Raw genomic sequence first — 23,609 nt, 5'->3', positions numbered from 1 at the left:
TTGCTTCTCCCAGGCAATACAAAGAAAAATAGTCTTTCACTGTGGCTGCACAGGCTCTATTAAATAATGTGTTTGTATTTCTGCATTGTTGTGCTTGTTTTATACACACCTTTACATAGTCCTGTTTCTCCAATAAAACAGTAGTTCCCAGTTTTTTTTCACAATTGGGAAGCTTTTAAAGTCTTGAAGCTTGGGTTGCATGTATTACCAAGTAAATAAGAATGCCAGGAAGTAGGAGTCAGATTTCTTGAAAACCTGAAATTGGAGTTAAACTTAAAAAGCATGGGGGACTGAGACAAACAGTCTAGAAAGTAGTCAGGTAGTGCTTAACAATAAAATGATTGCATTTGTGTAGATGGATGCCTTGGATAAACACTGGCCAGCTTGGCAACTGCTCCTCTAACTTTCGGATTTTCATGTTAGAAACTGTAGCATCAGCCAGGTTGTGTATTTCAATGTATTCAGTCAGCCGTAGGCCTAAGAAAACCATTTTGACTCTAAGTGCAGTCTGTGGCCTTCTGACTTAGCTCACTGCTTCCTTTGATCTTGTGCCTGTAAAATCTTGATTATTTGTGTTTCTGTCATTTATTAGCTTAACTCTACACCACCACCACCCTCGCTTTTTGGGGGGGGTGTTTCTACAGGTTTTTTTCTGTGTAGCCATGGCTGTCCTGGAACTTGCTCTGTAGACCAGGATGGCCTCAAACTCACAGAGATCCACCTGCCTCTGCCTCCCAGCATGCACATCACCACCTGATCCCCTTCCTTTCTTAAATACGTCTAGAACAGTAACTGTTTTGTCCCTAAGCCAGTTGATGTTTAAGTCACTCCATCAGATTTATATTTGGTTTGTTAAATGAGATTTTATTGACTTAGCAAGAGATTAGCAGTTTGGGCAAACTTGCTATGACCGTTAAGATACTAACTGCATGGCAGTGCCAGATCTATAGGAAGACCAAACCAAGCATTGTAGTAAGCATCATTAACCTGTTAGTTATATTGCTTTCTTTAATTGACATTAAAACGACAACACATGGTTTTCCTTTTCCAGAGCATACCAGAAATTCCTGATGACCTGAAGCAACTCTATAAAACTGTGTGGGAGATCTCTCAGAAGACTGTTCTCAAGATGGCAGCCGAGAGAGGTGCTTTCATCGATCAGAGCCAGTCTTTAAACATCCATATTGCTGAGCCTAACTATGGCAAACTTACTAGTATGCACTTCTACGGCTGGAAGCAGGTTGGTCAAGCACCCGGAGATGGCATTTGGGATTTGAAATAGTGTCTGCTTCAGCTGCCTTTTTCATGTTGCTATCTGGAAGTTTTTTTTCAGTTCAAGTCCAAATGTGTTAAGCTTCAGTGGTTTTTATGTCGGATCAAAGTTTCACTTTGGGTTTTCTTGTTTCTGTTTAGCAGTTGTGAGCTGCCTGATATGGGTGCTGGGAGCTGAACACTTAGATCCTCTAGAAGGGCAGGAAGTGTTCTTAAACTACTGAGCCATCATCTGGCCTTTGTTTTAGATACAGAATTTCATACAATGTGTTTTGGTCATTCATAATCACCTTTAACTACTCCCAGATCCACCCAACTCCCACAACTTTGTGTTCTCTGTCTGTCATTCTCTCTCTCTCTCTCTCTCTCTCTCTCTCTCTCTCTCTCTCTCTCTCTCTCTCTCTCTCTCTTGAGACAGGGTTTCTCTGTGTGCAGTCCTGGCTGTCCTAGAATTTGCTCTGTAGACCAGGCTGGCCTCGAACTCCCAGAGATTTGCCTGTCTCTGCCTCCCAAGTGCTAGATTAAAGGTGTGTGCTATTACACCTGGCCCTCTTTCTCTTGTTTTTAAGTAACCCACCAACTCCAATTTGTACTGTCCATACACTGCTGGGTGTTGACTTTCTCTCCCCAAGAAACCATCAACTGTCCATAGCTCGTCAGTTGGGGTGGGGACTCATTAACTCCATGTCAGAACAATGACTCGCTTGCATCCAGAGGCTGCACTTTGCTCCACTTGTCTGGGCCTCTGTCTCTTACAGTCTTTCTGCCCCTATATACTGTTTCTTAAGCCTCTCTTTCTCTCCCACTGCCCTCTTTTTCACCAACCTCTCTGTTCCAGACCATCTTGTGCGCTCTTGCCTTTTCCAAAGTAGCTTTACACTCACTGTCAGTCCACTATTCAAAAGCATCCATTGTCCCTGCTTTACCCACAGTGTGTGAGCCAGGTTACATTGTTGCCAGCTGCCACAGTGTAATAAGTGCTGTAATCCGAGTTTACCTTGACATGAGAGAGGCCTTCCTTCTGTGGAGTTACAGATAGACTCTTACTTAATGTGGGAATACTGGACAGGAAGATGACCCTTGTGAAGTGTTGATGTCTGTTGTTCTACCTGGACTGTCTCATCCCCTAAATGGTTACAGTCTAAGGCAGGAATGTTGTTTTGTACAAACCTGGAAGTGATACATGTAAAAGTAGCTACAACTGAACAAAAATATTTGACATTCCAAAGAAGCAATCCTATTTTAGGGACAAAACCCCCAAGGTTTAGCTATGTATTTAAGCACTTTTCCGAATGCTTCATGGAATAGATAAAATTGCAAGTTTAAAAAAGAGTTTAAGTTGGTTTATAGTAATATATTTAAAGGTTTTAAAAATTAGTTTTGTAACTGACCACATGGGAGTTATTTTGAGCAGAGATCTTGACTCTGTACTGTTCTCTTGGAATTCTTCTAAATAGCTGTGCTTCTTTCCCTTGTAGGGTTTAAAGACCGGGATGTATTATTTAAGGACAAGACCTGCGGCTAATCCAATCCAGTTCACTCTGAACAAGGAAAAGCTGAAAGACAGGGAGAAGGCCCTGAAGGAGGAAGAGGAGAAGGAGAGGAACACAGCAGCCATGGTGTGCTCTTTGGAGAACAGAGAGGAGTGCCTGATGTGTGGATCCTGAGAAGAGGCCTAGCAGAGACCGGCTCTCGCCTAGCAGACTTCTTGAGCATAGATAGGCATAGTGGGTTTGCTTGATTACGGGAAAACTTTGCTAGACCTGTCATGAAGTTCTTGACTTCAAACCCAGCTTTGATATTAGGAATCAAAGTAGAGGTTTTGGGAATGCAGAAGAGACTTGGAGATAGACTGAGACTTAGGAAGTCTCCTCCTCCAACATTCTGTCTGACCATTTCAGTTTGGACAAAGAGACTTAGTTCCACTTTGACTGTTTTCCTAGAAGTAAAGCCAAGCGATACCTCGTCTGCTTTGTCTATGTAATGTTTTATAGGTAATTTTGAAATAAAAACATTTGTAACTGATTGTGTGGTGCTAAATTTGTCATCTATTATCATACAAAGGTGAATTTTGAAAAAAAATTTTCTGTTGAGAGTTCAGAGGCAAAATTTTAAAGACATTATTTAGACTGTATAGAAGTCTGATGTTAATATATGCTCTTCCCTGCCCCATGATGAACTATCTATAACCTAAAATTGCCAGTTTTATCCATTTTAAATTTGATTCTGTGGCATTTAGTATATTCACACTATTGGGTAATTATTGTCACTAGCCATTTCCAGGATGTTTTCATCATTCCAAACAGAAACTCTTACTCATAAAAACAATAATTCCTTATTCCTCGTTCCCCTCAGTCCCTGGTAACCATTCTTATTTTACATCTTTATGAATGTGCACTCCAGGGACCTCCTACAGAGAGTGCAGTATGTGTCCCCTTGTGTCTTACATGATAACTAGATACATCGAAGTATAAACTCTCGGTACCTCTCTATATATACACAGCACATTGTGTCCATCCAGTCATCTGTTAGATGGACTTGGGTTGTCTCTTCCTCTTAGCTATTGAGAACAATGACTGCCATGAACACTGGTGAACAGCATCTGTTGAATTCCTGCTTTCAGGTTGGTTTGGTTGGTCCTATACAGCAAAGAACTGTTGGACTGTATGATTTTGTGGAACTACTATATTGACAGCACCATTATATTTCCATGAGAGATGCTTTAGGGTTTCACTGTCTTCATATCCTTATCACATGCCTTTCATATTTTAGTAAAGTCCTTCTCGTGTGTTTTAGTAGGGGATTTCCTGGTCTTGTAGATTGACGTTTCATTAAATCCGAGAAGTTTTTGGCCGTTTTTTCTTTCATTAACTGTTCTGCTCTTTTTTCTCTCTTATGGAACTCATAATGAGTCTACTGCTTCACATTGGTGGCCATGTAGGTCCCTGTTTTCTTTTTTTCCTCCCTCTTTCTGCTCTCTAGACTCAATTTTGATTTTTCAGTCCTTAAACTGGCTGTTTTCTTGCTCAGGCTTAACTGTTTAATTCCTCTAGTGAATGTTCTGTTTCAGTTATGTCTTTAGCTCCAGAATTTGATGCTTTTTAAAAAAATTTTAAATCATTTTTGTCTTTGTTGATAGTCTGATGCTATTAGTAATTGATTCCATTTATTTAATTTGTCCATGTTTTCCATCAGCCTTTAATCTGTTTAAGACAACTGGTTTGTTTTGTCTTTGTTTGAGACTGGAGTCTTAGGAAGCCTAGCTGGCCTCAGACTTGCTGAAGGTAACCTTGAATCTGTCATCTTCCTGCCTACAGCTCCTGAGGATGGGATTGCAGGTGTGTGCTGCTACACCTGGTTTATGCAGTGCTGGGGGATTATTGTATGTTAAGCAGGCACGACCTACAGTGCTACATCTCTTGCCTGAGACAGCATTAATGTCTTGGGCCAGTAGGGCCACTGTCTCTGTTCCCTGAAGAAGTTTCTGCTTGTTTTCTATAACTGGCATGGGCTCTGGGCCTCGGTACTGAGAATCTGGACTTTGACTTGTAATGAGGCCATTTTGCAAATCAGATTCTCAGACTTTGCTGCTTTGCGTATTCTGGAAAGCCTTAACCATGTGTGGTCACTGAAGTCCCTGGTAGCATGTACTTGGATTATATTTGGGTAAATATTTCCTCGAATTTCTAGAGTTGTCCTAGTTATCCCTATAGGCAAAGTATGCTTGGTTACCGTAAAGAATACAGACAGCATCAAGGCCACAGTCTGTTATTTGTGTGTAGAGATCTGTGGTTAGGCCAGTTAATTAGGGAGTTCCTAGAATAGATAGGAGAGCTATTGCAGTCTTATTTGACTTGTATGAGTAGGAGAGTTTGGGGCCAAGTAAACAGAGTCTAATTGAATTCTATAAATGGTTTTAGTACTTCACCCAGTTTCCAGCTTTGGTCAAGTGTATAGGTCCAGAGCCCTTAAATGAAGGAGACACCACATTCCCTTGAGTTAAGTCTTTCTTCCTGCTTCCCACTGGCCTTGTATAGGGCATTGTACACTGGGAAAAGGAAATCAACCTCTCACAGATTACTGGACTTTGACTTTTAACTGCAGTAATTTCAGGTAACACTCCAAATCATCATGATCTATAGGTAGATCTAGCTCAGTTTTGTCTCACAGAGTTTGAAGGCAGTTCCCAGAACCATCCTGTGGTTATTTCTTCAGAATGTATCATTGTAACGTGCGCTCTGCAGCTTGGTCCCGTGACTACAGAGTGAGGACTGTTGTACTAGGAAAAGGCAAATGTTAGCCACTCAGGATGGAAAAGCAAAGCCAATTGCAACCTGGAAGGATGACAGAGATTAGTGTCACCATCAACTTGGTGATTTCTACCCCATCTTCATTCAGCTCACCCATTTGGCTTGTGTAAAAACCAAGGGAATGGCAATAGATTGTTGTAAGTTTAACTGGATCGTGACTCCAATCAGATGGGATTTTTTTTGCTTGAACAAATTATCCCCTGGTATGCAGTTTCTGATTTGTTTTCCCTACTTAATCCTTAGTAAAGGCAACCAGAAGCACATTTGCTTTCAGCTGACAAGAGCAACTACATATTTCTACTATCTTAAAAGATTTATTGGTTATTATTATTATTATTATTATTATTATTATTATTATTATTTTAGACAGGATCTCCATGTAGTCCTGGCTGCCCTAAAACTTGCTATGTAGATCAGGCTGGCTTCAATTTTACAGAGATCCTCCTGCCTCTGTCTCCCAAGTGCTGAAATTAAAGGCATGCACCACCATGCCTGGCCTTAAGATTTTATTTTTTTTTTAAGTATGTGACACACACCTTTAATGCCAGCACTCGGGAGGCAGAGCTAGGCGGTTGTCTGTAAGTTCGAGGCCAGCCTGATCTACAGAGCGAGATCCAGGACAGGCACCAACACTATGCAGAGAAACCTTGTCTCGAAAAAAAAAAAAGTGTAGGTATGTGTGTCTGTGTCAGGGTGTGTACACATAGTTCAGTTGCCCACGGAGGCCAGAAGAAGCCATCGGATCTGGGGCTAGGATTACAGGTGTTTGTGATACCTGATGTGAATGCTGAGAACTAAACTTGGGTTTAAACTAAGTTCTCCCCTACAAGAGCTCTTAACCACAGAGCCATCTATCTCTCTAGCCCCTTATCTTATTTTGAAGGTATATTAATTCTCTCTATGTCATAATTTAGTTCTCACATGACTTCAATCAGCTTTCCCTTCCACAAAACAGAACTAGTACATCGATGATATTGCAGACTGGAGCAGTATTTGTAACATGGGGAAGAAGTAGACTATTCTAGACTTATTGACATGTCTATGGGCAGGAAATAAATCTGATAAACATTCAGAGTCCTTCAAATCAGAGAAATTTTCCAGGATCCTGTGATACAAGGTAAAGGATAAGTTGTACCTGACTTTCCACAGTCAAGGAAAGGGTAAAATACTTGAGAGACTTCTGAGTTTGGAAGGCGAAATCGCCCTCGTTTGGGTGTTCTATCTGGTCTGTTTGTTTACTGAGCATCTGGAAAAGCTGCTTGCTTCACATGTGGTCCGAAGCAAGGGAAGTCTCTGCCACAGATCAAGGATGCCTCGAAAATTGCTCTGCTACTTGGGCCATGTGATCCAGCAGATCCAAAGATGATCCTGAAGTCACAGTGGCAGAGAGGTGTTAACTGCAGCCTTTGGCAGGATGCTGGAGGTGAACCATGGCAGAGGATTTGGATTTGGGGGTAAAGTTCTGTCATCCTCTGGATGTATGTTCTTTTGAGAAAGAACTTTTGGCTTGGGGCTGAACCTGAGTAGGGACTGGATACTTAACTGTGGGCCACCAAGTGATCATGAATTGTGGATCATGAGTGGGCTGTTGTCTGACTCACCAAGCCATAATTCTGAGCATGCACAGCATTTTGTTACCATAATGGAAGGAACATGTATAATATTGGACTTGAGCAAGTACTGAAGGCACAAGTAAGGGCCGTGAAATGACTCACACAACGTGGTGCCTGCTCGTCTGCACCATGGCTTCCTAAAGAGTGTCCTATAACATGTTAAGAGGAAGAGAAAAACATCCAGCTTGGTTTCAGAGGTTCTATGCAGTATTTGGGACAATAGTCCATTTCTGGGACATACCTAAAGACATTCATAGATGACACGAGTCTGTGGGAAGTCTTAAGCAATAGAATTAATTTATTATTTTTTAGAGTCTTACTGTGTTGCTCAGGCTAGCCTTCAACTCCCAAAATCAAGTGATCCTGAGACATTACCACTATACTTGATGAGGAAGTTGTGTTTCTATAGATCATACTACCATTGAGAAAATGACCTGACCTGGGTTTGGGTCAGACCCAAGTCCCCAGATCAGGGCCTAATCTGGTCTTTGCTTAAGATCTGGGCTCTGTAGCAGCACCTTGTCTGTGTGCCCAAGGAGACCTCAGGGTTCTTTCCTGGGAATTAGGCTCATTGGAGCCTATAGTGTAGACTCTACTCTGGTCTTAGGATCTGTATTGGTTAATTTTTGGTTAACAAGCTAGAGTCATCTGGAAAGTGGAAAGCTCAACTGAGAAAATGTCTCCATCAGACTGGCCTGTAGGCAAGTCTTTGGGCATTTTCTTAATGATTGATAGGGGAGGGCCCAGCCCACTGTGGGCGGGGCTGCAAGATGAGCAAGCCCCGGAAAGCAGCGTTCCCCCGTGGTCTCTACTCTGCTTTTGTTCCTCCATGATGGACGGTAACCTGTTCTGCCCAGGCTGCTTTTGATCCTGGTGTTTATCACAGCAATAGAAACCAAACTAACAGTGTCAGACCTGAACCCAGAGAAGGTCTGGCCTGACCATCTTTCAGCCTGAGGCTCCTGGATATGATGAGGTGACCTATTTGTGTGGTCTAAATGACACCCAGGGTTGTCTGGCTCTGTGTGCCTGTGTTAGATTTGGGATCTCAGGCAAGGGCTTCACCTGTGTTCAGGACTAGCAGGACTCTAGAACTTAGCCTCGAGGCTGACAGGCATATCTGGTCACATTGAAATTCATGCCAAGTCTTAGACTTTATCTAGCAGAGACAAGAAGGGCTGGGACTTTGTTTCAAACAGGGGTTCAGGGCAGATTGTGGTCTGTTTGACTTACTCTGTGTCTCCTAGAAAAGGTACAGGCATTCTCAAATAATTTTAGTTTTTTTCAAGGATTGGAAAGAAGACAGAATGAACTTAGAAGGACAAATACAAGCAATCCTATTTTGGGGGTTAGTAACAGAATGTTCTAAGAATTCAACAAATGATATCTTCAACAAGAGGCCTCCACTGAGCCATAACCTGCTAAGAACCCACTCATCCTGTTAGTACAGACAGCCTACTTCTTGTTTTCACAGGCCACAGCCCCAAGTTCTCAAGCTGGTAATGCCCTCTTACCCAGGTAACTCCCTCTCCTCTCTCATGTTCTGCGACTTCTCTCTGATGTCTTGGGGTGACTGCTTTCCACAGAGCATTTTCTCTATGTGTTGCCGGATCTCCTTAGTTCTCACCCCATAAATGAGAGGATTCAAGGCTCCTGGGAGCAGCAGATATATGGCACTGAGTAGGTTCTGAACATCTTGAGACACAGTCTTGGCCACTCGAAAGACAATGGAAGTGGAAAGACCAGAAAGATAGATGGTGAGGATGACCAGTAAGTGGGAGCCACAAGTGTGCAAGGCCTTGGCTCGGGCTCCCCCAGAAGAGATCCGGAAGGCAGCATAGATGATACGGGTGTAGGAGCTTCCCAGTAAGGCCAGATCAAAGGTCACGGTGACCAACCGCATAGCCAATCCCAACCGGTTATTGAAGGTCAGGTCTCCACAAGCTATGCTCAGCAGTGCGATGTATTCGCAGGTGAAGTGTCGGATCACGGAAGTCCGGCAGAATCGAGCTTTTGCAGTTAGTACCACCAGGGGCACTGCCACTCCTAGGCTCCGGGTCAGGGCAAAAGTGGCAATCAGGCCCAGTAAGTGAGAGGTCATCAGTTCAGTATAGCGAAGTGGGTGGCAAATGGCCACATAGCGATCTAGGGCCATGGCCAGCAGGAGGTTGTAGTCCAGAAGGAGCGTAAAGTAGATAAAGAACATTTGCGCTAGGCAGCCATGTAATGAGATGGGGTTAGCATAATGCACAAAGCCTTCCAGCATTTTAGGCATCACAGCTGTGGAAGCACAGATGTTGACAGCCAAGAGCAGGGCAATGAGCACGTACATGGGCTGGTGCAGGCTCCTCTGGGCCACCACTGTATGGATGACTAAGGCATTGGCAGAAACGATGGACACATAGAGGAAGGTAAGAGGCAGGACCAGAAGGGGCCGCCGCTCCTGCAATCCAGGGAAGCCCACCAGGAGAAAGCTGGTGTAGGAAAAGTTGAAGATACTGGCATTTCCATCCTCACCCATTGACTTTGGTCCTGGCACCAGGCGTGAGAATCAGAGGCTGTTAGAACAAAATGGTTATTTTAGGAGCCTGAGGCTTGCATGATGAAAACCTATCTGTGGGATGCGTGTGTGTGTGTGTGTGTGTGTGTGTGTGTGTGTGTGTGTGTGTGTTGCTTTGGAGCAGACATGTACAATGCCAGGTGTTTGGGGAGCTACACAGATGAATAAGACATTCCTTGTCCCCAGGGAGCTCCTGGTTTTCTCTGTGTAAAATATAAATGTATGAGATATATTTATATTTGTTTGGGGGATGTTACAGGTATTTTATTGTTGAATAAAATATAAGACAGAAAATTAGATGTGGTATATGAGAGGGGAAAGTGATGTTCAGAGGTAAAACAATAAAAAAAAAATCCCTTTAGTTAGGAGGGATAAGAAAGTACATAAAGGAGCTTTGTTCCAAGGAGTCTGGGAAGGACTCAAGTAAGGCTTCAAACTGGGGAGAGGAGTCAGCCAGGAGCAGGGAGCTCACCTGTGTGCTCAAGGTACACTGGCTGGGCCAGAGGAATGTTGCTGAGGAAGCTGGTTTTCTGGGGCCAAAAGCACCAGGCTGCAGAGTCTGGTCCCGTCCTTAGCCCCTCTAGTCTGGCGGCAGCACCTCTTGCCTGGCCTTGTCCTGGAAGCTTGCTTTCCTTCACATCGGTGAGTCCAGGGAGAGCAGGAGTTCACCAGCGCACCATGTTCAGAGCTGCATAGACTTTCCCAGGGCTTTGCTTGGGGTCCATGGATGAGGTCTAGGAGGAGGGGTACACTCAGATGGTACCTATCTGATAGTGATTACACAGGAAATGCTCCAAATCCTTTCAGAAATTAACTTTAAAAAAAATCTTTACTTGGGCAGCTGGAGAGATGACTCAGTGGCTGAGGGCACTTACTGTTCTTGCAGAGGACCCAGGTTCATTTCCCAGCACCCACATGATGGTTCACAACTGCCTATAACCCAGGGGATACAAAGCCTTATTCTGAGCTCTGCAAGCCTTGGGCACATACAATGCACAGACATGCATGGAAGCAAGATACTCATACACATAAAATTAAATAAATAAGTCTAATTTTAAAAAAATGTCTTCAGTTTGATGAGTGTTGTGGTGCATGCCGATAGACCCATAATGCAGGAAGCAGATCTCTGTGAGTTTGAGACTAGCCTGGTGTAGATAGTGAGTTCCAAACCAGCCAGGGCTACATACTGAGACCCTGTCTAAAAACAAAACAAAACTTCATTTTATCAGCAAGGATACAGAGGTAAAGTCTAGTTCAAGCCACGCAGCTAATAGATATGAACTTACAGACTAATAGTGTAAAGATCAATGACTCTAAATTGTCCTTTAAGGATTAATGTGCAGAGTAGCCATAGCATGAACAGACAGGAGAGCTGAATGAGACTGCAGACATCATGTGATTCCCGAAGGAAGGGGCGTTATACCCTCCACAGCACAAAAAGAACTCATTCCCCATACTCACAAAGGATGTGGTCACTGTGGCCATGTTCTAGGAGAGAGATGGTTGTTCTCTCTCTGCCCTCGGGGCATCTTCCACTTCTCTCTCTCCATTCCCTCAGCTTATGAAAAGTCAATTAGCTGTCTGTCATCGGAAGAAATGAGCTTTCCCTTAATTTCATATAGCCTCCTAGACCCCAATCTCCCTTCTTCCTTTCCAAGCTGAGCCCTTGGCATGCCTTTTTTATGACGCAGTCCCTGGCGTTTTTATCTCCCCACTAGACCAGAGGCATTTCTCGTGAGGAGACCATGGCTTATTCACCTCTGCAAGTGTCCAGCACAGAGCCTGCAGAACAGGGTGTGTACAAAGAGTGTTGCGAAAGGATCATATTAAACTCAAAGCATCTCTTGGAGGCTGTGTGAATAAATGAGAATCAGACCCTCCAGGTTTAAAGGTTTCAAGTGACTTTCTTAGTCTCCCCGAGCAAGAGAACCAAGCCTCGACTCTTGGTCTTATCTTGATATCCTTGTGCCCTGCACGAGGCGGCACTGGAAACCTTCGAGCTGTTCTCTCAGCAGCAATGCAAGAGGGTTTATTACATGGCGACTCTGTGCCAGGTGTTCATCATGTAGTGTGTCCTTTCCAGTGCCAACTTCAACTTAATATAAACACTCGTTTATATGAACCCGTAGGTGAAGACACAGAAAAGTAGAGAATTGAACTAGCATTCTTAACGAACTTCAGGCATTAACTTCTGGGACAGAAATGAAATCTAAGTTTGTCAAGGGTGAAATGTAAAGTTGTTTCCAAACTCAGGTTTACCCGCCTCCAAATTTCCCATAATTCTTTGTGCTCACCGTGGCAGTCTGCAATAGTCTCCAGGTGTGTCACTTGCTGGGCCTTGATTTAAGCTCTGAGGAGGTAAGGTCTGTGATCAGTGCCCACTTCCAAGGCACTGATCTGTGAGTCTGTGCAGGGATGGTTAATTATACGTGGGGCCCAAGTGGAGGACCCAGAGGAGAGTCCCAGAGGGGATTCATTTCCAGGGACTTGAAGGAGGGAACAAGGAGAAACCCAGAAGAATCTGTTCCTCTTCGTCCTGTTATTATTTCAGTGGTTACTTTAGGATTTATTGCTGTTGCTTTTTTATAGGCTTATTTTAAACACACACACACACACACACACACACAACACACACACACACACACACACACATTAACTACTTTGTACTGTGTTACGAAACATCTTCATTTTGTACTTGAAGTGCTCAAGTTCCTTTTGGGAAAAGGAAGGCTTCAGTTTAATATGTGTTATAAGAAACAGTTGCTTGGGTCTGGAGAGACAGTTCAGTAGTTAAGAGCCCTGGCTGCTCTTGCAGAGAACTGGGGTCCAGTATCAGCAGCACCCACATCGGGTGGCTTTCAATCATTAGTAACACCCTCTTCTGGCTTCTGTGGGCACTTCTCCACACATGTGTTGACATACATACATGCAGGCACACATACATAAAATAAAAATAAAAAAATATTTTTAAAAAAGAGACAGTTACTTCCAAATAAATTACTTTCTTGATATTTTTCTGAGAAGCTTAATCTTGATGCTTCTGAATAGTAGTCCCAATCAATGGCTTTAAAAAAAAAAAGAATTAGCTTTATAGCTGGACCATGGTGGCACACACCTTTAAAAGCACTTGGGGGCAGAGTCAGGCAAGATCTCTGTGTGTTCGAGGCCAGCCTGGTTTACAGAGTGAATTCCAGGACAGCCAGGGCTACACAAAAAATTCCTGTCTGTCTTGAATAACCAAAACCAAACCCAAACAAAAAAGAATTAGTTTTATTTTACACGTTTGAGTGTTTGCCTGCATGTATGTCTGTGCACCACGTGTGTGCAGTGCCCAGAGGCCAGAAGAGGGTGTTAGGTCCTCTGGAACTGGAGTTACAGGTGTTTGTGAGCCGTCATATGGATGCTGGGGACTGAACTCAGGTCCTCTTCAAGAGTAGCCAGTGCTCACTCTTAACTGCTGAGCCATCCATCCCTCCAGCCCCACAATGGCTTTCTAATGTTTCTAAAATGATTGTTTTCCAAAATGTGTGGCTTCTTCTTTCTTCATCATTGCCATCCAGTGTCTTTAAAGCCCTTTTTATTTTCATAAATAAGAAAGACTCCAGCTTGAGTCTTCTCCTGAGCTACAGAGGCGTCAGCCACCCCCACCTACGGATGTTGCATCCATGATTCAGCCAACTATAGATCAAAAGTAGTTTTAAAAATTGCATCTATGTTGAACATGAATAGACCTTTCCTGCTTATGACTTCTTCAATGCACATCATAACACTTATATAGTATTTACATTGTGTTAGGTCTCATACGTATCTATAAATGATCAAAGTATATGTATGGGAGAACAAGTGGAGGTCACATATGATTACTACCCATTTTATGTAAGTGATTTGAATATCTGCTACTTTTGGTGTGGGAGGGGTCCTGAGGCCAATCCAGCATGGATAGGAGGGATTGCTGAGCAGTTTACCTTTCAATGACCTATTTAACACCCTCGTTTAATGGTCATTTACCTCCATACAGGACACAAACAAGGTCCTGCCTTGGAGCATCACTCCCATCCCTACTTTTATATTTCATGCTGACCTCCAGGACTTGAAACTTTCCCACTCATTCAGAACACTCCCATCTTGTCTATCCTTCTTGTACAGAGGTCAGACTCACTCTCCAGTGCTCCTGTTCCTCATGCTACCTGCTGAGAGTCCGGTGGAAGCTGTGTGTGGACTAAGACACAGCACAATGGTCAGTGCTTCAGCTGCCTACCCTCCTTTCGAAAATGGAGGGGCCCCTCTTTCTTTCAAGACTTGTCTTTCCTGCTCTGCATCATTCCACGGCTCTCTGTTGTTCGAATCTTAGATGGTCTTTTAATAAAAAAACAAAACAAAACAAACAAACAAACAAACAAACAAACAAAAACAGAGCCAGATATCAGGGTAAAAGCTGAAAGATCAGAAAAGCAGAGCAGCCAGCCCCTAGTTCTTACCTCTATGAAATTCTCAGCCTAAATAGAGTGAGTTCCTGTTTCCTCTTGCCTTATATACCCTTCTCTGTCCTGCCATATTACTTCCTGGGATTAAAGATGTGTGTGCTTCCCAAGCAAAGGCATGAGATCTCAAGTGCTGGGATTAAAGGTGTGTGCCACCACTGCCTGGCTCTGTTTCTCTCCTAGACTGGATCCAATCTCATGTAGCCCAGTGTGGCCTTGAACTCATAGAGATCCAGATGGATCTCTGCCTCCCGAGTGATAGGATGAAAGGTGTGTGCCACCACTGCCTGACCTCTATGTCTAATCTAGTGGCTGGCTCTGTCCTCTGATCCTCAGGCAAGTTTATTAAGGTACACAATATATCACCACAGCTCTTCTCCAACTAGCAGACACCGAGGCAGAGTGTTCCTGTGGGATGGAGGATTCCAAGGTTGCTTCCTACTCCCACCACCTTTGAATGTCTGAAACAAGAATCATATTCTAGTCTCTCCTTTCCTGGGCTTTGTGTTCTTTCTTTTCTGCAAACTTTTTATCCACATCTTCTTTTTCTTTCCTTTCATCTATGATTTTCTATTTACTTCCTGAAAGCTTCTCTCCATCCTCATTCAGGTTCATGGTGCTTTTTATTTCAGTCCTCACCATTTTACTTCATTGAAATTGACTATCTCTGTGTAGCATTTTTGATGTGTGTGTTTGTGTGTGTGTGTGTGTGTGTGTGTGCGCGCGCGCATGCGCGCGCGCGCGCGAGCATACTAGGGCTAGAACCCTGCTCCTGTACATGCTGAATATGTGCTCCACCACTGAGCCACACCTCCATCCCTCTCCAGTCTATGAAGGCAAAGATCATATTCCCAGGGCCTGGAGAAAGAAACAGCCAGTGCTGAAACAGTCACCGGCCACTTGTACAGCACTGAGTCCAAGGACCCGTCTGTTCTCCTCGATTCACCAGAGTTTCTAACATCATTGACTACTCCAACTGATCACACAGCCTCCTCCCCTTGCATTGGTAAAGCCATTCACCTTGTTTCTGCTTCCGACCTTGACGTACAAACCCGGCCTCCTGGTTTCTCCCACACCTGGCTACAGCTCTTCTCTTCTTGGTTTCTCCCACATCTGGCTACAGCTCTTCTCCTCCTGGTTTCTCCCACACCCGGCTACAGCTCTTCTCCTCCTGGTTTCTCCCACACCCGGCTACAGCTCTTCTCTTCTTGGTTTCTCCCACATCTGGCTACAGCTCTTCTCCTCCTGGTTTCTCCCACATCTGGCTGCAGCTCTTCTCCTCCTGGTTTCTCTCACACCTGGCTACAGCTCTTCTCCTCTTGGTTTCTCCCACATCTGGCTACAGCTCTTCTCCTCCTGGTTTCTCCCACATCTGGCTGCAGCTCTTCTCTTCCTGGTTTCTCCCACACCTGGCTACAGCTCTTCTTGTCTTGCAGTCAATAGTCAGGCTCAGCACCTCTTTCCTCTCCACATTAGTGTAACAGCCTCCTAACAGCTCTCTTGGCCTTCACATCAGACACCCTTTGATCTGCATTCTCCCATGGCAGCAGGACAATCACACACAGCATGATCTGGCCACCTTCTTGCTTTGGATCTTCAATGAATGTTGCTTGGAGGAAAACTCAAACCTCTTGCCGTGACAGAGGGGGTCTTCTATTGTCTAGTCACTCCTGCTCGATTCATTTCTATCATCCACACTAGGGAAACAGCAGTGAGCGTCCACATCTGCTGTGTTTATCTATAACTCTAGTCCTAGAATAGGGGTCCTTCTCTTTAGCTTTTCCTTTCCAGGGAACACTTTATTATGCCTCAGCTCTCATTCAGACCACCAGATGCTCTGGAGGCAATTCCTACCCTTAGTGAATGTCTCCTCCTCCTCCTTTCCACAGAGTTTTGTACAGAAACTACTATTGAATATTACACCATAGATTGCTAGATTTGAGATCTCCTTCTGGAAAGAGACAAAATTTTCTCTTTCTTTGCAGCCATTGAGTTACAATGATGTATGCAGACTAAACATTTGATGGATGTATACATAAATGAATGACTAAAACATATGCAGAGGGAAGAGGAGAGAACATCAAGCCAGGGACAGAAGCCTGCTTTGCTGATGGTAGTTCAGAATGAGCAGGTGTTTTTCAGAAAGTGGACATAAGACTCTCAGAGATGAATGCAGGTAAGATGGGCACTGTGGCTCATGCCTCTAACGCTGGCATTTGGCAAGGGAAGAAAGGAGAATTGCTTGAGTTCCAGGTCAGCCTGGCCTACTTAAGGAGTTCTAGACAGCTGAGGCTATAGAATAGAACCTTGTTACGAAAAGATCATGAGTATAGCCATGACAAAATATACCAGAGATGACTCACAGGAATGCCCCTCCTTCACGAAATAGTGAGAGTGATTTTGGGACCCACAAATCCTGGACAATCAGCCTGGAAGCTCTCTATGTGAGGGCAGGGACTGGGACTTCTCAGTGGAGACCTGTTGCTGAGTCCTTTGGAGCAGAGTTACCAGGTGCTGCCTGATTTCCTTGGTCCTGGCCCCATAGATGATGGGGTTGACCAGACATGGGAGCAACAGGTAGAAAGCACTCAGCAGGTTGTGCACGTCTTGAGAGGCAGTGCGGGCCACACGGTAGACGATGGATGAGGACATGGTGGAGGAGTAGACAGTGAAGATGACCAGCAGGTGGGAGCCACAGGTGTTCAGGGCCTTGGCCCGAGCTCCACCTGATGAGATCTTGAAGGCAGCATGGATGATTCGGGTGTAGGAGGCTCCCAGCAGAAGCATATCCAGGACTCTGTTGAAGACTCGAACAGTGAGTCCCACAGTCTTATTCAGTGAGATGTCCCCACAGGAGAGCTTCATGAGGGCCATGTGCTCACAGGCAAAGTGGTGGATCACCTCTGAGCGGCAGAAGCGGACTCGGGAGGCCAGCACCACCACTGGAGCCACGATGCCCGTGCTCCTGGTGGCTGCCAACCCCACCAGGCCAGCCAGTAGCTGTCCTGTCACTATCTCTGGGTAGCGCAGAGGGTAGCAGATAGCCACATAGCGATCCAGGGCCATGACCAGCAGGATGTTGCAGTCAAAGACAATGAGAAAGTAGATGCAGAACATCTGTCCCAGGCACCGAGGGAGGGAGATGCGGTTGAAGCGCGTAGAGAAGCTGAACAGCATGGCAGGCAGCACAGTGGTGGCAGCACAGATGTTGACAGCCAGGAGCAGGGCAATGAGCAGGTACATGGGCTGGTGCAGGCTCCGCTGGGATGCCACCGTGTGGATGACCAGGGCATTGGTGACGAGGATCACCAGGTAGAGGCTGAGGAAGGGCAGCACCAGGAGGGCTCTGGCTTCCCGCATCCCTGGGAAGCCCACCAGGAGGAAGCTGGTGTAGGACTCATTGTAGGTGCCATTGTTCCACCCTGACATGATGCCTGAGGGCGCAGGGCAGCTCCAGGGAGAAGCGGGGGCAGGATGCCTGGTTTCAGTCCCTGAAAGGTCCTGCAAGAACCTGCCCCAGCCTCACCAGGCTGGACTGGGTGCTTTGCCTGTCATCAACTACAGCATTTCTGTGGAGGAAATGAAGAGCTGCATGTCAACCTTTAGTGTGATATTTTAGGAAATAACTACTTTCCACACTCCCTACATGTTGGGTTTCCCTTCTTTTTTCAGTGAGTCCTGATTGAAGACCCATTTTGTGCTAGTTTGTATACCTGGGACTTGAAACACTGGGTGAGTAATAGAGTGACTTCAGTCTGTATTGAATGTGATCAAAGTGACAAGAGAGAAATTCAATGAGCTCTAAGGTGCTGAAATAGAATCTTTTCCATTCTAGGTTCAGCTGATGTGGCAAAACCCAAGGTGGGGAAAACATCACAGAGCAGTTTCTCTCTGTTAGTTTTTAAGACTCTACTATCTGGGTGAGCTGCATAATTGATTCTTTGGCTTTTTCCCACCTCCTTCTCCCTCCTACCCTGGCTTCTTTCTGGAACCATCTCTGAATGCTGCATTCTCTCAACCTTGAATTTTCAACTGTCTCTTGAGAAGCACAGACCTTTAGTCGAGAGAGCCATCGGAGGCTGACCCCGGCATCTGATAGATAAGGGTGTGGAGTAGGGACTCTGGGACTGAGGCTGATGGAGGAGACTATGGCTCAGGGTTGAGGTTCTCAGGGAAGAGCCTGGCCTATGATAAGGATGTCAGGGGCTGCTCATATTTCAAGTTATTTAGTGGTAGTGAGAAGGGGGAAGGGAAGGGCAGCATAATCATTCTTGTTCGTCCCTGGCCTCCCCTGGGATCATAGAATCGGAGACCTTTGGCAACAGAGACCTGTGGAGCTCAGGAACCTGTGGACAGCAGGGGATGAACTCTTAGGAGAAAGAAGTCAGGCCATCCCACAGGAATGTGATTCCTTGTAGGATGCCTTGGTCAGGGCACAGCTCTCTGATGTTGTGAAGGACTATGGCTTTTGTGGATAATGTTTTTATTTTGTTTTGAAGCCCATCCTATTTTGGGGTGTCTATCTTCTTGTGAAACAACCCATTGTACCACCCTTAGAAAGGACTTTCCGTGGAGCTACGAGCATCCCCCGGAATATTCCTCCTTTATTCCCGGGTGTGCTCTCAGGAGTCACTCAGAGTTCATCTAATCTATAAACATAGTGGGTTTTGTCTGTTTGCTTGTTTGCTTTGGTTTTTGAGACAGGATTTTTCTACGTAACCCTGGCTGTCCTGGAACTCACTCTGTAGACCAAGCTGGCCTTTAACTCAGAAACCCACCTGCCTTTGTCTCCTGAGTGCTGAGATTAAAGGTGTGTGTCACCATGCCAGGCAAAAAACCTAGTCTTTTAGAGGAGGCTTTCGAGACAGGCGTTTGGGTTGGTCTAAATTCGGTCCTGACAGGACAGGGTGCTGGGTGTGTTCTAATCCTGACTTTTAGGAGGCAGCAAGAAGCGTGGCTGACACTGATAAGAAGAAAGAGCTTTGAGTTGGAGGGAGGCTGGGCTGGGAAGAAGAGGGCCCAAAGCTGGAATGTGCTGAGCTCGTGGGACAGCATGGTGGAGTGAGATAGTCACGGGGAAGCCTGGTCCTGCCACTCATTTGTGTGACTCTGGAAGTCAAGGGATTTGATTCTTAGCTGTGAAGTGGGAGTTATAATAATAGCTTTTCAGGATGTCTGTAAAGCTGTTGACCATAATGGATGACTCTGTTTTTTTCTTATCTTCCTCCCCACCTCTTTCTCAGTCTCTGTCTCTTTCTCCCTCTCCCTCTCCCTGTCTCTCTCCAGGATCTCACATCCTCCAGGCTGGTCTTAAACTCACTGTGTGGTGGAGATTGACTTTGAACTCCTGATCCTACCTCCCAAGTGCTGTGATGGTGCAGGCATGAACCACCAGACCAAGCTTGGTGCTTCTTTCTCTATGTCTGTTTTTAGTAAGTGAAAGAAGTGAGCTCAGGGCCGAACCCTGATTCCTGGACACGAAGAGGGAGTCTGGGGACAGAGGAAAGGCTGCTGCCGTGGTCTGTGGGCGTGGGGACCTGTTCTGCTCCTGAGTTTGTGGGCAGATCATGCGATCTTAGTTCCCATCTGTCCAGAAAAGGGAAAGTCCAGTCGCAGACCTTTTCCTTATACAAAATGGGGTCCTTCACAGCACAGCTGTGTTGTCTGTGCTAACAGAAACCCTGTCTTTGGGTACACAGACTTGCTGGATGAATGTGGTTGTGCCAACATGCAGAAGGGAAGATGGTTGTACATGAGACATTGATAAGGGAGACATTGGGTGCTTTGAGATGCACACCTGTCAGAAAGGTCTAGAATTTGTTTACCTCCACACAAGAGGAAAGGAATAAGTCGGATTCAGTCTGTTATAGTATGGTTCTGGGTTCCTCTCAGAAGAGGGCTTAGGAGACATGACCAATCTCAAAAGCCCTGAAAACCAAGACTAAAGGCTGGGAATGTGGATGTATGGCCTTCTTTTTCCCTGGATTGGAAATGGTGGAGTACTTGGCAAGAGGAACTGGGGAGATGGAGTTGGCCTCTGCCCTCATTCCTATCCTCTCTGAGAGCCCCCCCCCCCCCCCATGCCCCTGCTTGGCTAAGCACACACTCTCCTACTTACCAGGACTCACACAGGTGCTGGAAGTAAGCACTGGTCGGGTCAGTCCCCAGCTGCCAGGGTAAGTTAAATTCCCTCCATTCCTCCCTGAGGGAAAAGAGCTTCTGAGGTTCCCTCCCAGGTTCTGACTTAGCCAATTACCAGGGCCCCAGTGGTCACCAGGATCCTGTGGGTGGGGAATAGTGAGTGAGAACAGCTCCTGATGGAGACAAGCTAGGGAACAGGGTGGGACTTGTCTGCAGGGAGTCCAGACAAGACTGTGAGAGCAGTTTACCAAGATTCTCCGTTGACTGTCTCGCCCATTCCGCCCAGGTGTTCTTGTCCATCTGATGGATCCATAACCCATCAACCCCAGTGACTCCACATCCCCATAGCCAGGTCTGCCCCTTGTACCCCAGCTCTGCTTAACAGCTTATTGGAAGTCTCCATGGATCACACTGTGCACGGGAGTCATACCCTCGTTCCCAAACACTGTCATCCTTTGGCGTCCCCTCTGGTAGAAACACTGCTGCCACCCTGTTTTCTGCGATGGGGTAGAGGAAGGAATCAGGGCTGGGAAAGGCATTGGGGGCTGCCTCCTCTTCATGCCTGAGTCCTCACTTAATTGCCTAGCTTTTGTTCCTTCTTTGGAATGTGTCCATCTTTATTCCTTCTATCACTAACAATACTGTTCTTGTTAATATTATTCCTCACATGCTTTTTGTGACAGTAGCTGGTGACTTCTCTTTGTCTGACAGTCACCAGGTACGAGTACATGAAACTCAATCTTTCTCAATCTTTACTCACTTGATAGGTAAAAATGGAAGGCCTTTGGCTTGTTAGGTATCCTTTCTCTTTCTCCCTTCTGCACCGCCCTCATCTTTGAGATAGGGTTTCCCACTGTAGCTCACCATGCTTCACACTGGCCTAGAACTCACCATCTTCCTGCCTCAGTCTCCCAAGTGCTGGAATTAGACGCACACCACTTAGAATTTTCTGACGTTTATACATTGGCTCTGTGTGTGTGTGAACAGCATGTGAGTGTATGAACAGGTTATTCGTTGCAGTTTAGTAAAAGAGTCTCAATGCTTTGCTAGCTTAACTTCTGTTTTATTTTTTGTTTTGTTTTTGTTTTTTTGAAATAGATTCTTTTCTCATACAATGCATCCCGACTACAGTTTTAACTTCTGTCTCTGTAAGAGCCCTCCGTGATATAAATATGAACTCTTTTACAGGGCAAGAGGCCCTACTGTGCTCGATGCTGGCTTTCCAGCATGCTTCCCACTTTCCTGCCTTAATACTACTGTGTCATCTGGTGAGAACACAAACCACATCAAGCTGTGGCCAGATGCTTGTACGCATTCTCTGTGTAGTTTTGGTGCCTGCCCTGGATCTCCCTCTGTAGACCAGGCTGGCCTCGAACTCACAGAGATCTGCCTACCTCTGCCTCCCAAGTGCTGGGATTAAAGGCATGTGCCATCACCGCCAGGCTTCCTTTTCTTTTCTTTTCTTTTTCTTTCTTTCTTTCTTTTCTTTTTCTTTCTTTCTTTCTTTCTTTTTTTTCTTTTTTTTTTTTTTTTGGTTTTTCGAGACAGGGTTTCTCTGTGTAGCTTTGCGCCTTTCCTGGAACTCACTTGGTAGCCCAGGCTGGCCTTGAACTCACAGAGATCCACCTGCCTCTGCCTCCCAAGTGCTGGGATTAAAGGCGTGTACCATCACCGCCTGGCAATTTTTTTTTTTCTGGAGCTGAGGACCGAACCCAGGGCCTTGCACTTGATAGGCAAGCGCTCTACCACTGAGCTAAATCCCCAGACCCTTCTTTTCTTTTCTTTGAGACAGGGTATCAATATGTAGCCCTGGCTAGCCAGGAAATCTGTGTAGACCAGGCTGCCCTCAGACTCCCAGAGATCTGCCTGCTTTTGGCTCCAGAGTGCTGGAATTAAGGGTGTGTTCTACCACGCCTGGCCTGTGAATTCTTATCTAATTCTCACAACCTAAGAGGTCGGCTCTGTCTTCTTTTTTATAATTTTGTTGTTGTTTGTTTTTTGCTTGTGGCATCTGAGGAAACTCAGATAATCAAGTCCACATGAAGAATGTGAAAATTCCCAGAGGAGCTTCGTCGTTTCACATTCTGGACTTTCTGTAGGGCTCTAAAGACTGAACCTGAAGCTTTTGGCTGGGGGAAGAGGTAAGAGATGAGCATAGAGGAAGACATAGAGACCATAGCATTTGCGTTGGACAAACTGTAAGTCTGGCCTACATCTTTTAAAAGATATTTATTTATTTTAATGTGTATAAGTGTTTTGTCTGCGTGTATGCACGTGTGCCACATACATGCTTAGTGCCTATGGAGGTCAGAAGAAGACACTGGATCCTCTGGAACTGGAGTTACTGAGGGTTGTGACCTGCCATGTGGGTGCAGAGACCCAAACCTGGATCCTTTGAAAAAGCAGTAAGTACTCTTAACCACTGAGCGCTTACTCTAGTCCCTCCTCCCCCAGCCTAGTTCTTTATCCAGTCACTTAAGGACAAAGTCCAGGGCTTGGCAGCCACGGGAAGCTGGTGAAGGGAGAGAGATATGTGGGGCCTGATTCCTGGTATAGAGTGTATGGAGCTGATGCTAGCTTGGGGTCATGTGGCATGTAAGTATCTACATAATGTCTGAAAGACAGAAGAAAGCCAAGCACAATCCAGGCATGCCTTCTAGCTGGAAGTGTCATTGGAACATACTGGAGCCAGGACTTTCTGGGCATAGCAGGAGAGTTGTTCAGGCCCAGGGGTCTGAGAGAAAGTAGAATTTGAACAAGGCTTGCAGAGGGAGGCAGGATGCCTTGGGCCAGGCATGTTGAATTTAGAGTGTAACTTGAGTCCAGCATGGGAAGGTAACACACTCATAATTTGGGGTTCAGCAGCCACATGTAGTGAGGAGAGGGAGCCTTGAGACCCTTGAATGGCACATGCACTGAGAAGCTGCCGGGAAACTACTGTGTAGCCATGCTTGGGAGCCGTTGATCTAGACTTTCATGCAAGGCTGTCTTTCTGTAGGGAGTGGTTTTATCTGGGGCTCAATGAGTCCATCGTGGGCTGCACAATAGGTACAACAGGGAGGCATTTATACAGTACTACTGTGCTGACAAGACTCTACTGCCAGAAGTCCTGCTGACAGGGTCTGAGGGAGGCCAAACTGTAGACAGGCTAGCCTCGAATTTACAGAGATCCGCCTGCCTCTGTTGCCTGAATGCTGGGATTAAAGGCGCACACCACCATGCCCAGCAGCAA

The 23,609-nt window shown here is 45.5% G+C and overlaps 3 protein-coding genes across 3 annotated transcripts in view; 1 reads left to right on the top strand and 2 right to left on the bottom strand.

Annotated features, from left to right (window-relative positions):
* Positions 1-3,297, top strand: part of Rrm1 (ribonucleotide reductase catalytic subunit M1) — a 28,888-nt gene extending 25,591 nt beyond the window's left edge. The window contains exons 18-19 of the mRNA XM_059269606.1: positions 1,052-1,240; positions 2,751-3,297. Coding sequence (XP_059125589.1) covers positions 1,052-1,240; positions 2,751-2,939 — 378 coding nt within the window. The 3' untranslated portion in view covers positions 2,940-3,297. The remainder of the gene's footprint in view (positions 1-1,051; positions 1,241-2,750) is intronic.
* Positions 3,298-7,605: 4,308 nt separating this feature from the next.
* On the bottom strand, positions 7,606-9,716 carry LOC131901858 (olfactory receptor 52E8-like). The gene has a single exon (XM_059252923.1). It carries the CDS (start codon positions 9,714-9,716, stop codon positions 8,706-8,708), a length of 1,011 nt encoding a protein of 336 aa, XP_059108906.1. The 3' UTR covers positions 7,606-8,705.
* Positions 9,717-16,414: 6,698 nt separating this feature from the next.
* Positions 16,415-17,665, bottom strand: LOC131901848 (olfactory receptor 52K1-like). The gene has a single exon (XM_059252920.1). The coding sequence runs from the start codon at positions 17,663-17,665 to the stop codon at positions 16,661-16,663; it is 1,005 nt and encodes a 334-aa protein (XP_059108903.1). The 3' UTR covers positions 16,415-16,660.
* Positions 17,666-23,609: the final 5,944 nt, after the last annotated feature.

The sequence above is a fragment of the Peromyscus eremicus genome, chromosome 1 (genome assembly GCF_949786415.1).
Source record: "Peromyscus eremicus chromosome 1, PerEre_H2_v1, whole genome shotgun sequence".
In the NCBI taxonomy this organism is placed as follows: Eukaryota; Metazoa; Chordata; class Mammalia; order Rodentia; family Cricetidae; genus Peromyscus; species Peromyscus eremicus.
This window is presented reverse-complemented; position numbering and strand designations above follow the sequence as displayed.

Excerpts from the sequence above, each read along its gene's own strand:
- LOC131901858 (XM_059252923.1), bottom strand. The coding sequence starts at position 9,716 with ATGGGTGAGGATGGAAATGCCAGTATCTTCAACTTTTCCTACACCAGC.
- LOC131901848 (XM_059252920.1), bottom strand. The coding sequence starts at position 17,665 with ATGTCAGGGTGGAACAATGGCACCTACAATGAGTCCTACACCAGCTTC.